Here is a 15,086-nt window from a genome sequence, read left to right on the forward strand (position 1 = left end):
CACTGGGACTAGAGGGCTACATTTCAGAACTCTACAACATATTTTTATCTGACCTGCTGTTTCCACCTCTTCTGGGCATTTTTTATGAATCCCAGAAATCCGCGTTCAGGAGGCTCCCAAGAATCCTATAACAAGCAATAACAATCACACTTTTACCACAAACCACGTAAAGACAACACTCCTTAGCTCATCATATCACCTAACATCATTTAAAGGATTTAAAGAAAAGATCTGCCGTTCCTAGAAATGCACTATGGCAAGAAAGCAAGTCCATACTTTCAGTAAATACCAGGCCTAGTGAGCAGTTCAGAAAAACAAGCATGTACAAACCATGGCTAGTGAATACACAGATTAAAGCAAACGTGCTAATCTTAAAATAATAACCAAATACATCCTGGTTCAAAGAAACAAGCATGGACACATTGGACAGACTACGACTAGTGAATATTTCTGAGAGACAAGTATGTACGAACCAGGACCAGACACAGGTCTGCATCGCTGCTCCTGCAGGCCAGCCCGCTCATGGAGGAGCCAGTCAGGTAGAGTCGAGCCTCTGGGAGAGAGAGAGAGAGAGAATCATACACAGCCCGTCACTTCACCAAAGGAAAAATGATAATGGAGTCACAGCAATGTATGATGTTGCAATATAATGATGTAATATTCATATTAACCATCAGCCCCACAATGACCCTCTTTTCTTCTCGTACTGGGTCACATATATGAAGTTCGGAAATGTGATAATGTGACACTTCAGTGTTAGTGAGAACATGCTATCAAAATGAAATGAAAAAAATGAAAACAAATAAGAACTATACTGTGGTCCTTTCAGTGCCCAAGTGCTTGATGGCGTTCTCGGCTATTCTAGGCGATAATTGGCCACACTGGATGACCCGAAAGTATTTTTTACTCAGGGGGACATCGCCCGATGACGACATGACGTGATCGGAAGCATCACATTTTACTTTATATTTTTTCACCCGGGCTTTGCAAAAAAACACTTACCACGTTTGTCTATGGAGTGATCTGATCACAGCATGTTGCAATCTGACTAGGGACGGTCCGATCAGGTTTTTTGGAACCGATCAGCGAGCACCGATCACAAAAGTTTGATCACCCGATACCGATCAATCACCGATCCGATCAAGTTATTATTTATATTTTCTAAATGTTAATGTTTTAACTTTAATTCATTCATTCACTCATGAATTCATTTATATATTTGTTTTTAAATATAGTTATTTACTAGCATTACTATGTATTTATTATCATAGCAGTAACTAATTATTCCTTCAGCACTGTGGAAATCAATACCCCAAAATGGCCTCAAGTGGGCATACTGAACGGCTGGTTGATCGGATGCACCGATCCGATCGGATCGGTGAATTTACCTTTTGATCTAAACCACCGATTATCGCCGATCACGCTTTGATCGGCCCGATCCGATCCATTGCAGATTGATCGGTAACATCTCTAAATCTGACAGGCCCACTTTCCTCACAGAGGGTTGTGCACACATAACGGTTATTTTCGTATTCTACGAGAGTCGTGCTCGTGCACACGCAACAGAGAATATTAGATTTTTATTGAGATTTTTCAAAGGTATTGAAAAAAAAAACAGCCATTTTTGGGCATTGAATGTGTTAAGAATTCCACTGCTAAACACGTCCAGGAACTTGATAAGAATTATGGGGCAGCGGTGCCACAGCCCCGTTATGTCCAGGGACGTGTTACCTGGTGAGCGAAAACACTACATATCCCATGATGCAACTCAGCCGCCAGCATCAGTTAGCGTCTAATCTCCATAGGCTCCTATTCATTGCTGATGCAAAGAAACGGCTTTATCTCGGAATGTGTGTGTGTGTTAGGGTATTCACCAAATATTTGAATATTCGAATATCAAAGTCACTATTCGACGTTGTTCACCGAAGTCGAATATATATATTTTTTCTCTCTTTAAAAAATATATAGTTTAGGGGCGCCCGCTGGCCTAGTGGTCAAGGCACATACCACATACTAGGCTATGATGCCTGCTGGCGTCGCCGGTTCGATTCCCGATCCGGCCGACCTTTGCCACATGTCATTCCCCATCTCTCTCCCCATTTCCTGTCAGTCTACTATCCTATCAAATAAAGGCATAAAAAGCCCAAAAACAAATCTTAAAAAAAAAAAAATACATATATATATATAGTTTATAAAGCTTGGCTAGATAGGAAGTCATGAGAATGAGTTGTCAATGCCCCTGGTGGATACATTTGCTAATGCTCTATACCAGGGGTTCTCAAACCTTTTTAGGCCATGACCCCTAAAATAAACATATTTGAACTGGGGACCCCCACCCTGACAAGCACTTGGAATTGTAGGTATTACATTTAATGTGAATCAGTTCCACAGATAAATATTGTGAAAATAGCAGATCTACATGCTCACAACGCCGTGAGCATGTAGATCGCCTATTTTCACAATGTTCGCCTCTTGCTTACTTAATATTTGACAGTTTGGACAGTCCTGTTGAATATTCGACTATTCGAATAATTTGAGGTCGAATAATTCGAATACTAAAAATCACTATTCGTGAATGCCCTAGTCAGTGTGTGTGTGTGTGTGTGTGTGTGTGTGTGTGTGTGTGTGTGTGTGTGTGTGTGTGTGTGTGTTACCTGGAAACAGCCTGTTGATGTCTCGCTGCAGCCAGGTCCTGAACACCTCTTTCTGCTGGAGGTCACTGAGCTGCTGGTGACACGACTCGTACACCTCCACCATCTGACTGCTCAGCTACGCGCGCGCGCGCGCACACACACACACACACGCACACGCACACGCACAGACACAGCAGGGATAATTGTTACTAGTAAAATTTCATAATCGTGACAGCCCTACAGAGCATTGCAGTGGGCGTGGTTTACTGGTCCCACTAAAAGATCTCCAGTTCATTTTCCTCATAGACTTTCACGAAAATATTTATAACAATTATGTTAAGCCTAGAACCAATTCATAGACAAGATTGTGTGCACATCTCAAGCCTATATTCAGGCCAGGTGCTGGACATCAAGGTATCAGATAATGGAAGGAGAAAAACGCCCACACACTGTTCATATGCTCCAAAAACTTACTTTTATTATAGGCAACTGCAACGCTTCGACTTTACGTCTTCATCAGGCAAAAGCTTTTTTGCCTTGCCATTGCGTTGCGAGGCGTTGTGAGCATATAGATCGGATATTTTCACAATTTCTGCCTCTAATATTTGACAATTTGGCCAATGTTTAATTTGTCATTTCAGAGGCATTAACAAAATCAATCACCCAAGACAATGCATAGCTATTTTTTTCCAGGACCTTCCAGAACCCTTGATCAATTCCAAAACTTCTCCAGTACTGGAAAAATATGTTTCTAATTTCAAAATATTTCCAGGAATGTCATGACCGTGGGAACCCTGTCTATACCAGCCACACACACAGGACAAACCTTGTCCGTGGCGTAGGGATGGAGGCGACTGTGGCTCCGAGGCGGAGCAGGCACTTTGGGCGACATTACGGGAGGCGGTGGGGGGTCCTGGCTGGAGCTCCCTGCTGCTGCTGGGACGTCCCGGGCAGAGTCCACGCGCTGCTGCTTGGAGGAGGCATGCTGCGTGTCATGGTCTTCACTCTGCCTCCTGGAAACATTGAGCACCAGCACAGAAGACTGCCAATTTTAGCAAAGTATAATCCCCCACCCCAGGGTTCCCACACATTTTTACCAATTCATTTCCACAACTTTTCCAGAATATTTATCCCGATTTCCAGGACTATATAACAATAATTCAGCTCAATAACAGGTCGCTTACTCCAATGTGCAATGCCCAAAGACAGGTAGTGTATGCCAGTGGTTCTCAACCTTTTCAGGCCGTGGCCCCCGAAATAATCATATTTTAACTGGGGACCCCGGCACCCTGACGAGCACTAAGAGTTGAGGAATTTTGTATAACACGGTTCTATTGTGAAAATAGCAGATCTACATGCTCACAACGCCTCGCGAGGCGTTGTGAGCATGTAGATCGGCTATTTTCACAATTTCTGCCTCTAATATTTGACAATTTGGCCAATGTTTAATTTGTCATTTCAGAGGTATTAACGAAATCAATAACCAAAGACAATGCATAGCTATTTTTTCCAGGACCTTCCAGGACCCTTGATACATTCCAAAACTTTTCCAGTACTGGAAAAAATATTTTTCTAATTTCAAAATATTTCCTGGAATTTCATGACCGTGGGAACCCTGCCACCCCCATCCTGACAAGCACTTGGAATTGTAGAGTTGAGGCATTACATTTTGATTCACTCGCTTCCACAGATAAGAAATATTGTGAATATAGCAGATCTATAAGCTCACGGCGCCCGGCAACATAAGGCTTGTAGATCTCACGGGTTAAAGCCAAAAAAAAAAAAAAAAAAAAAGAAATCCCAACTTTGTCCCAATATGTGACTTAAGTTGTCACAGCGGACCCACCCTCCCCATGCAGCTGTTGCTGTGCTTGAAAAGTGTCTTTTTACCGTTGCTGCCATATAACAGCTTTCTGTTGCACACCAGAACGGCTTCCCTGTGTCAACCTTTTCATCCAGCCGAGCTCACCTCAATTTGTTTTTGACTGTGCTGTCAATGACAGTCACTCCGAGCCTTCCTTCACAACCAACCGCTCCATGATTTGTCGCTGAGACGCTGACTGAACCGGTACCACACGTGGGTAATGTTATGAGGGAAATAGCCTCGGAAACCCAGACTTCTTTTGGTGATCGGAAGAAAAAGAAGTCTGGGCAAACCCCCCTATAATTGTGCTGGCTAATGACATTTTAATTGTATAAATAAATGTAGCCGTTCAGATATCTTATTTTACATCAGTATTGTTCATGTGAACTGGTTTGTTTAGGCTTATCCATTATAATGATAAAATCACTATGATTTATCAGTCGTTTTCCACCGCAGATCACTTCCTCATTTACTCAAAGTAGACAGCAGGGGGAGCCATGTCCCTCCTCATTTACTCAAAGCAGACAGAAGCAGGAGTCGTGTACCCCTCTGCGTCATTTTGAGAAGTCGGAGGACGCGGCGAGATCCGCCGGCCAACAAATAATGTCCGCGTTCCCTCAGAGTGTGAGGGAAACAACGCAACGCTGTGGATAAACCTCCGCCTACTGCCTTGAAAACCAATCATGATAGGTTACCGTCGCCGTTAGTCCCAAATGAAACACTGCCCCGAAGTATTTGCATCAGCATCTGTATGATCCCTGATTCTGGGGCCAACGTTTACAGGAAATTAGCCGCGTTGTAAGCTTTTAGATCTAACCCTATATTTGAAAATGTCTGAAAAAAATGTAAACGTGGAAACGGTTATGACTATTTTGCAAAACAGTTGCCTATTTCTCAAATATATTATGTAATAATAATAATTGGGACAGGCCTAACGAGTGAGAGGGGGAGGAGTAGCTTACTTGCGTCCTTTGGCTACATGGGCTGTGTTGGGAGCACCCTCGGGTGTGGGGGGTGGGGGTGGCTCATCGAAGCTGGTGAACCACCTGGCAGGTGGGGTGGATGGTGTTTGGATCCAGTCGTACTGTCGATGAGGCGGTGCTTGAACATGGGAGCTACAAACAAATACACACAAAAAATGTTATTCAAGTAAAAGGCTACTAAATTATTAGGGAGCAATAATGAGACTCTTAAACCAGTGTGCTACCAATGAATGCACAGACTCGAGCAAAGGCGTGATGTGACAAAAATAACAGATCTATATGCTAACAATGTAAATGGTGAATGGTGCATTTGTAGTAGAGATGGACCGATTGCAAAATTCTTGGCCGATACCGATCCACCGGTTTTATGAAGGTCTGACCTGCCAAAGCCGATACTGATTTCTTTAGCTAAGAACTAGAAAATAGGGTTGCTCCAATACCCTTTTTTTCAGGCCAAGTAGGCCTACAAGACAGATTTGAGTACCAATAAGCTAGAAGAACACTAATGCCAAATCAATCACAATAGTACAATATCCAAAATCACAGACAATATCCAGTCTAATATGACCGTCTGGACTAGTCAGGAGGAAAGCAGGTGACGCATGCTTTTTTCCCTTCTTTTTGGAGACGACATTGACACAGGATTATGGAATATATCCTTACATTGCAAAGGTTATCATCACCATCTGTATTCTGTAGGCTGCCACGAAGTAGACTGGCTGCTACTTGCTAATGTTTACTTTAGTCACAGAACCAGAGCATCATGCTGTGCAGTGTCATAGACACAATTGACCGATCGCTATGCCCCTCCTAAAGCCGTGCTTGCCCAATGCCACGTTTAGCGACAGGTTACTAAGGCGGGTGCCTTGGCAAGCTGCCATGGCGGCGTGCAGCAATAGCACCCAGCTGCAGACTAACCTGCCACAAACAAACGCACGTCCAGGAAGAAAACAATAGCCTATACTAAAGTCAGATTAACATACAGTACACAAGTTTTACCAGTTATATTTTCTCATGAAGTGCTCCTAAATTATTCCCGTGGGTTTGTGTAGGTCAGTGCAATCCGTTCTGTTTTTGTTTCAGTGTTTGTGACACGGAAGCGAGTGGGTGGGACGTTCGCGAACGAATCGAGTCTGTTGAACGACTCTTTGAAATGAACGATATGATTCGGTTCACAGTAGGGAGCCGTTCCTTTCTAATGAACAGTGGTGGGAAAGGTACTACATGTCTTTACTTAGGTAAACATATCAATACTGCAAATTGCAATCAAGTTTGGAATGTTATTATGTACTAGAGTAAAAGTAAAATAGTATTGGTTTCAAAATGTACTTAAAGTACCAATATTAGAACGTACTCATTATGCAGAATGTCCTTTCACAGGTTTTCCAATGAGTAAAATGTAGAAAAATCATTTGCAAATAGCCGATCTACAAGCTCACAATGCATCGCAACGTGACACATTGTGAGCTTGTAGATCACCTATTTTCAAATGCCAGAAATGTATCCAATGGCCAAAATGTATAGGCCTATATGGGTGGAAGTGATTTACAATCATAATCAAAATCTACAAAGTAACCAGTAACTAAAATGAGCCAGTCTTTTGAACGGCTCTTTGAAAGGAACGGATCTCAGAGATCCGGTTCACTTCAAAGAACCATAAATCCCATCTCTATCTAGCAGCCAGACACCGATGCGCGCCGCCATGGCAGCTTGCCAAGTCTGCTGCGTTAGTAACCTGTTGCTAACTTGGCATTGGACAAGGACGGCTTTAGGAGGGGCATAGCGATCGGTCAATTGGCATAAAACCGGTATTTATAAATGGCCGGTTTGATATCATACCTGCTGATTTTTGATATTGGACGATTCCGATGTCCATTGTAGTGCCTTTATCCAAGGCGCGTTAGATTGTGCATTACATTCACCCATTCACACACATATTCATACACCGATGGCGGAGGAAACCATGCAAGGCACCAACCTGCTCACCGGGAGCAACTAGTGGTTCAGAGTCTTGCTCAAGGACTCTTCCACATTAACTCAGGGGGAGCCCAGGATCAAACTGGGAACCCTCTGTGTTCTAATGACGGTTTCTCTACCTCTGAGCCAATGCCGCCCCATCAGTGTTAATTTTTTCAGCAAATTTTGATTTAGTCTTAGTCTTAGTCTTTTGAATAACACACCGTTTAGTCTTAGTCCTGTCTTAGTCTTCTGAAATTATTTTTGTCTAGTCTAGTCTTAGTCGACTAAATATCAAAACATTTTAGTCTTAGACTTAGTCTTTTGGGATTAGTCTTAGACTTTTAGTCTTCGTCTTTTAGGATAGGTTTTTTAGCCTAATATAACCACATAATTATGAACAAGTCATTGTCTTCTACTGCCTGTTACTTGGTCAAAATAAACCATACATAAAATATGTATTTGCCTTTAATTTCATTGCAGTTACATGCCAGTGTAATTTTTTTCAGCCATTAGTCTTAGACTTAGATTTAGTCTTAGTCTTAGTCTTTTGAATAACACAAATAACAGTCTTAGTCTTAGTCTTTTGGGACTGTTTTAGTCTAGTCTAGTCTTATCGACAAAATATCAAAATCTTGTAGTCTTTTAGTCTTAGTCGACAAAATGAACACTGCGCCCCATCACTTGCTAAGTATCACGTGGCAGCACTGCATTTTAATATGTATAATGTTGGACAAAAAGGTACAAAGTTATTTCATTGCTGTCGGGCAGAAACCTAGATCTTCTACTTTTATTTGTATTTTGTTTTGGACATAATGAGGCTCCTCCCGACAGAGAGAACAACATTCAAACATTTTCCAAAAAAAATTGATTAATTCCAAACCTTTTCCAGGGCCTGGAAACCTGATTTCCTAAATTCCCAGGAACTTCATGACCATGGGAAGCCTGTTAAAGGGCCACTTCACCTCTGGGACAACCCTATCTTATTTTATTGTTGTTTGGGACACGATCAACACAATCCTGAGTTATTTTTTGTGTTCAGCCTGTTTTTTTTAGATATTTTAGTATTTAGTATTTCAGATGTACTGGTGATGCATGTACTGGTGATGCATGTACTGGTGATGCATTTTGCATCATATGATGCAAAACACATCACTGATGATGCAAAGGCAAAGCGCATCACTGATGATGCAAAACGCATCACCAGTACATCTGAAATACTAAAATATCTCAAAAAACAGACTGAACACAAAAGATAACTACCAGTAAGGCTCCCTAATCGGGAGATAAGCGACCATAGGTCACTTATCTCCACAAATAGGGCAAAAATGTGTTTTGCCAAAATCTTCCTGATCCATGTTGATGACATGAGTGTAGACATACTGTGTAGTGATTTTCGTGATTTTAGGGCGAAATCTGTAGGAGCAGTGTCCAAAAATGTGTTTTTAAAAATCGGCCTGGAGGTGGCGCTATATGGGAGAGATTCATGTTGATGGGATGAGTGTAGACATACTGTGTACCGATTTGCGTGATTTTAGGGCAAAAATTGTAGGAGCAGTGTCCAAAAATGTGTTTTGCAAGAATCGGCCTCATGGTGGCGCTAGAAGAGGGCCATGTGAGAAATGAGGGGTGGGGTCTCCGCGCCGGCAAGGCGGACGAATAGGTACCGGCCCCGGCTGTCCCGGTCGCTCCTAGCCGGAGTTACGGCATTTTATGTGAGCTGCAGTGTAGGGGGTCCTCCACTGGGGGCGCCACCACTTTTGCATCCGTTCTGGAGCACCAGGAGTGGGTGGTCCCCGGGAATTCCCCGTGAGCAGCCCCGTTGGGGTGGTCATTTGGTCAGTTTAGCACATTTGGTCATTTTTTACATCTGGGGGTCCCCCAGGGAGCTGGGGGTCCCTGGAGCTCCGGGGGTCCTTGGAGGTTGTAGTTTGGCAGGTAAGGAACGTGTGTGCAAAATTTGGCATGGATCGGGGCAACGGTTGCGGAGATATGAGCAGGGCAAGAGTGTGACGTGTGAGGTGTGACAGACAGACTGACGGACTTACACTTACATCTGGGGGTCCCCCAGGGAGCTGGGGGTCCCTGGAGCTCCGGGGGTCCTTGGAGGTTGTAGTTTGGCAGGTAAGGAACGTGTGTGCAAAATGTGGCATGGATCGGGGCAACGGTTGCGGAGATATGAGCAGGGCAAGAGTGTGACGTGAGAGGTGTGACAGACAGACTGACGGACTGACGGACGGACTTACACTTTGTGCAGGGTTTGATAGTAAATGCGACCTACGGTCGCAATAAAAAATATATATATATATAATCGTGTCCCAAACAACAATAAAATAAGATAGGATTGTCCCAGAGGTGAAGTGGCCCTTTAAGTATTTCTAAGAAATAAACTAAAACATGTGAACACAAACATATTTCCCCCCCCCAAGCTTACCTGCTGTTATGGCTGAGTGGACTTGAGTGGGCTTGCCTGAGGTGATGCTGGGGGTTTGGGGGAATGGGGTACAGGCCGTTATTGGCTTGCCTCCCCCTGCTGCGGGGAAAGGACATCACACACCTGACACTGAAGACCTTCACACAGGAGGATCAGCATCAATGACACAGGGCGTCTGAGGAAAGACGCAGCAGTAGATAGATGGAGTTAGTTGAGTTTGCTGTCAAAGACAAAAGAAGCGTCTGAATTTGAAAACTGAAGATAAGCTATTAACCGGGGATCCAGTCCCTCAAAATGGGAGAGGACCTGTGATGTTCTGCCGCACTTTTTATGTCTGTTTTATCTATTAGTTTGGTCATTAAGGTCCACAGAATGAGAGGCCTGCTCTGCCGGAAACATCACGAAAAAAAAGTTATGGCCATTTGTATATTCACTGTCCCATTGACTCCACTAGAACTATAAAAAAAAGAAATGAAAAATCTGCTTTAAGTAGCATGTGAGGGGTCAAACTAGGGGTTCTTCATCATTCTGAAACCATTGCAAGCATTTGTTTTGCATGAAAAACATTCCTTGGGCAATATTTTGGCCACCCAAAACTGTGAAAAGTGGAAAAAAGTGCACTTTTCACAGTTTACCTAACATCCCTCGGTATTACCTTAGACTGATTAGGTCTTGGTTCATCCATGATCCTAGATTACTGAGGCACTACACCGTCTCTATGCATTTGATGTATTACCTTGTGTTTACCTTGTTTACTGTAAATTACTCTGAGCAGGGGTTGACGCCGGCAAGTACAGGTCATGTTCTACTTGCCCGAAAAGTAAATCGTCCATTATAAGATAATTATTTGTATTATTATTTACTTTTTGGAATTTGTGGGGAAAAAATGGCATACCTAAATTCCAGCGGGTTCGCATAGAAAGTAGTTAACAAACCCATCACAATCATTTTAACCACTTCCATCCATATATGTTGATTATTCAAAAATAGCAGATCTACAAGCTCACAGCACGTCACTTTGTGCCCAGCTGTGAGCTTGTACACCTGCTATTTTTTGAAAAGATTCGAAAAATATATTTAAAACAATAAAAATAAAATAAAAAATAATGTGTTCTTTTTAGATGGGGTCTGCTCAACCAAAATCAATGTGGGGGTCCTTGTTGACAAGACATGAAATAGTGTGGGAACTGGGAAACACTGGTCTAATAGCCCTGCACTCCCATATGCTCCTGACTCTCCAAACTAGTTCGGACAGCCTGTCGGAAACGTCGGCAGGAGCACGTATTGTTGACGTTACAGGCAATGACACTAAGGGTTGCCCACCCGCCGCAGTCAGGACTCAAGTAAATAAAGCTTTTGGGCAGGTGGCGTTTGCTTTCGGGTTGCCCGACGGGGAAAGTGGTCGTTTGAGAGGGGACGCAAAGGTATATAAACACAACACCAGATATCTGTCTAAACACCTGAGTGTGGCCAGAGTGCTTTGTCTTCTGGTCTGTGGAATGTAAAATGAGAGCACGGTTTACCTAAAATGTGCCGTTTTCACTGTTGCTACACTTAAAAATATAAAATAACAACAAGCTGAACCTAGCCGCAAATTGCAACACTAGATTTTTTTTTTAATCTGTTGAATCTAGGGTTGCAATACCTCCCATAGGCAGCCAATGCATTAAAACAGTTTTTTTTTTGCTATCTGATTGTATTAAACGTCAAACTCATCAATATCACGGCTCTATGGAAAGCTTGAATTATCCTCTTTCTATCTGCAAACTGTGCAAAGTGTTTGTTTCAGAAACATCCACCGTAGACATGTTATGAGCTACTTTCTATCAAGAAATCTGAGCAGACATTTTTTTTTTTTTTTGACAGAAAGTAACTAAGTCATAACATGTCTAGGGTGGATTTTTATGAAACAAACACTTTGCAGATAGAAAGAGGATAATTCAAGAGGATACGTCAAGCTTTCCATAGAGCCGCAATATTGGTGAGTTTGACGTTGTTTAATACAATCAGATAGTCAAAAAAGAAAATTGAGAAACTGACAGACTTGGTGATAGCTAGCCAGATATACAGTAGCTCAGTGGTTCTCAAAGTGAGGTCCAGGGACCCCCAGGGGTACTTGAGGGAGTTTCAGGGGGTCCCCAGCTAAATGATAGTAAGGAACCAAATGGACCCTTCCTGGTCTGTAACTTTGAGAGTACAAATCGAACGAACAGGTCCATTTCCATTTGTACACTCAAGAGTTAAATTAACATTGATTTTACAATATAAATTGGGGTCTCAGAGATAGAAATGCCATTTAAATGTAGCCTAATGCATGTCAAACTGGGGGTCCTTGAAATTAAAATGGTTGAGAATCACAGATCCAGGGGGTCCCCGACCCCAGCTAAATTGTCAGAAACTAAATGGACCCTTACGGGTCTGTAACTCTGAGAGAGTACAAATGGAACCAAATGGACCCAATATAAATTGGGGTCTCAGAGATAAGAAATACAATTAAAAGGGGGTCCGTCCGTAGCTCTAATGCATTTCAAACTGGGGTTCCTTGAAATTAAAATGGTTGAGAATCACTGCTAGTCTAGCAGTGCTAGAGCCTTAAAATCTTCTCTTTTCGGGGTCCCTGGCGTATCATTTCAAATGGGGGGTCCGCGGGCTGATAAGTGTCAATTCGGGGGTCCCTGGCATGAAAAGAGCTTGACAACCACTGCTGAATAGCTACGTGTATAGCCTTCGTTTAGCTACTGTAGCTAGCCAACTCCAGCTACCAGGAACTGTCCATTCAAAAAGATATCACCTCGCCGGCTTCTGGTCTCACAACAACATGTGTGTTCAGACTGGTCCGTGGTAAGATAGTACATCTACACAATGTGTTGATGTGAGGTTTAAAACTTACCGTAGGTTGGTCGTTTCATGCACTAGTAGTCAGAGAAATGTGTTGTTGTTGTTAGCCTTAGCATTTAGCAAAGCACTGGACCTACTTCCGCTTGGCCGTTACGTCACTTCTTCTTCCTCCGTTCAGGAGTTGTTCCGTTGCGTTAGCGCCACCTTCTGTTTTTTTTTAAAGAAAGGGTCCCACAATAATCGGCTAAATCTATAATAAGGTTTGTAGGAATAAAGCTTCTCTTCGTGATGTCATCAGCAGAGCTCAGAGTTCTAATTCTCTTCTTAAAAGTATCTCGTTCAACTCTGCCACCTCCCTCACCAGTGGTGGAAGAAATAGGCCTACCCGCAGATGTCTGTCTTTCTTTCTTTCTTTCTTTCTTTCTTTCTTTCTTTCTTTCTTTCTTTCTTTTTTTCTTTCTTTCTTTCATTTGTTGTAATAGACTAAGCCCATACTTAACTCCCCCTTTCCACTGTGAATATCTTCCTCTTCTTTTTCTTTTCTTTTCCTTTTTTCTTCTTTTTGAACGCTTTTCCCCCCTTTGTTATTGATGATATCCTATGCGTAGGGCCATACTGTGTTCTATCCGTCTGTCTTTCAATGTTATATGAGATACATAAAGTGGTTCCTGGGTAAATAAGCAATCTTCTAATAAATTCTTCAATCAATTAATCAAATGCCTTTCACTGCTTTTTGACAGACATCATCACTGACTGACACATTAGGGGCAGGGGGTTGAGAATGAGGACCACTGACCTAATACACCCGTTCCTGGAGGTCATCTGTCTCCACCAAACTTCCTTGGCTGCCAACTTTCCATCCAGACTTTCATGGAACTTTCATGTCACCCAGAGAAACATGGTATAGGCTAGTAGGTAAACAGCCTATACCTTGCTCTTTGGAAAGTACTACAGTACTCTTTTTCTTTTTCTTACTTCTCTGTAACTTGTAACCTTAACTGCTGTGCTGCCTCTGGGCAACTGAATTTCCCCTGTGGGATAATAAAGGTATCTATCTATCCATCTATCTATCTATCTATCTATCTATCTATCTATCTATCTATCTATCTATCTATCTATCTATCTATCTATCTATCTATCTAAACAGTAGGTAGCCTATATAAGGTTATGTAAAGGTAAAGGTTGATAAGGTATCAAAATATGGAAATACTGAATACTAAAAGTACCTTTACTGTTCACAATAAGCCAAGCCATATTGCTCACTCTGTTTACTCTACGAAGCTGATATTGGTCATGCTTCTATATTATTCCATTGTGTGTGTGTGTGTGTGTGTGTGTGTGTGTGTGTGTGTGTGTGTGTGTGTGTGTGTGTGTGTGTGTGTGTGTGTGTGTGTGTGTGTGTGTGTGTGTGTGTGTGTGTGTGTGTGTGTGTGTGTGTGTGTTTCTGTACTTGTGAGGTCCAAAGCAGAGTAAAATCAAATCAAAAAGAAGAAGCTAGTGCTCAATGTCCCTGTGACTGAATATTGCACAACTCTACTTCCTCTACGTTTTTCTAGTTTTACTAGAATTCAGCAGCACTCAGAACAGAGTAGCATTACTTGTTCTATTACATTCTAAGTAAAATAGAAAGAAAATGTAAATAGTTTGGAAGAATATTCCATATTCATTAACAATAATAATAGTCCTATAATGATATGTACTTGCTAACTTGCCCATGATGGCTCATGTTAATTCCTTTCTCTTCAAACTAAAGAGAATGTTCTTACATGCACAAAAAAGTATGTCTTGGATCAAATAAAAATGTATTACAAATCGATCAGTTACAGTTACTTTGTTTATTCAAATGGAGAGAATGCAATTATTATTTGTTCATGGACCTTGAACTTGTGATCATTGCACTTGGGACCAATCCTGAACTTATGAACTCAATGATAGGGTCTATCATAGGCTATATGTGTTTTAATAATATAGCCTATCAGATAGGCTACATTAAAACAAAGTTGCTGTATTTAACTGCCATTGGATTGTTTTAGTGCAGTGGTTCTCAACCTGTGGGTCGGGACCCCATATTATTTTGGGGGGTCCCCAGATGATTAACTTAATGTGCAACATTGTTTTCTCACACAACAGTAAAAAAAACAACATAAAGTTAGAGGGTATCTGCACATTTCTAAAGTGACAATTTAAGGCTTTTTAATAACTCTGAAATGACAAATTAAACATTGGCCAAATTTTCAAATATTAGAGGCAGAAATTGTGAAAATAGCAGATCTACATGCTCACAACGCCTTGCAACACCGTGATATACAAAATGTAATGCATCAACTCTTAAGCCCCTTTTCGACTGCAGTTGTAGCACCACACCACACTACACCACA

General features: G+C 42.0%; 1 protein-coding gene across 1 annotated transcript in view; it reads right to left on the reverse strand.

Annotated features, from left to right (window-relative positions):
- Window positions 1–12,852, reverse strand: part of tent2 (terminal nucleotidyltransferase 2) — a 28,489-nt gene extending 15,637 nt beyond the window's left edge. Inside the window, exons 1-7 of the mRNA XM_080738264.1 lie at window positions 12,761–12,852; window positions 9,871–10,045; window positions 5,460–5,612; window positions 3,460–3,646; window positions 2,655–2,769; window positions 474–553; window positions 54–125 (exon numbers count right to left, since the gene is read on the reverse strand). Of these exons, the coding sequence (XP_080594390.1) occupies window positions 54–125; window positions 474–553; window positions 2,655–2,769; window positions 3,460–3,646; window positions 5,460–5,612; window positions 9,871–9,986 (723 nt within the window). The 5' untranslated portion in view covers window positions 9,987–10,045; window positions 12,761–12,852. The remainder of the gene's footprint in view (window positions 1–53; window positions 126–473; window positions 554–2,654; window positions 2,770–3,459; window positions 3,647–5,459; window positions 5,613–9,870; window positions 10,046–12,760) is intronic.
- Between the last annotated feature and the right edge of the window lie 2,234 nt (window positions 12,853–15,086).

Source organism: Nannobrachium achirus (genome assembly GCF_963921795.1).
Source record: "Nannobrachium achirus genome assembly, chromosome: 12".
In the NCBI taxonomy this organism is placed as follows: Eukaryota; Metazoa; Chordata; class Actinopteri; order Myctophiformes; family Myctophidae; genus Nannobrachium; species Nannobrachium achirus.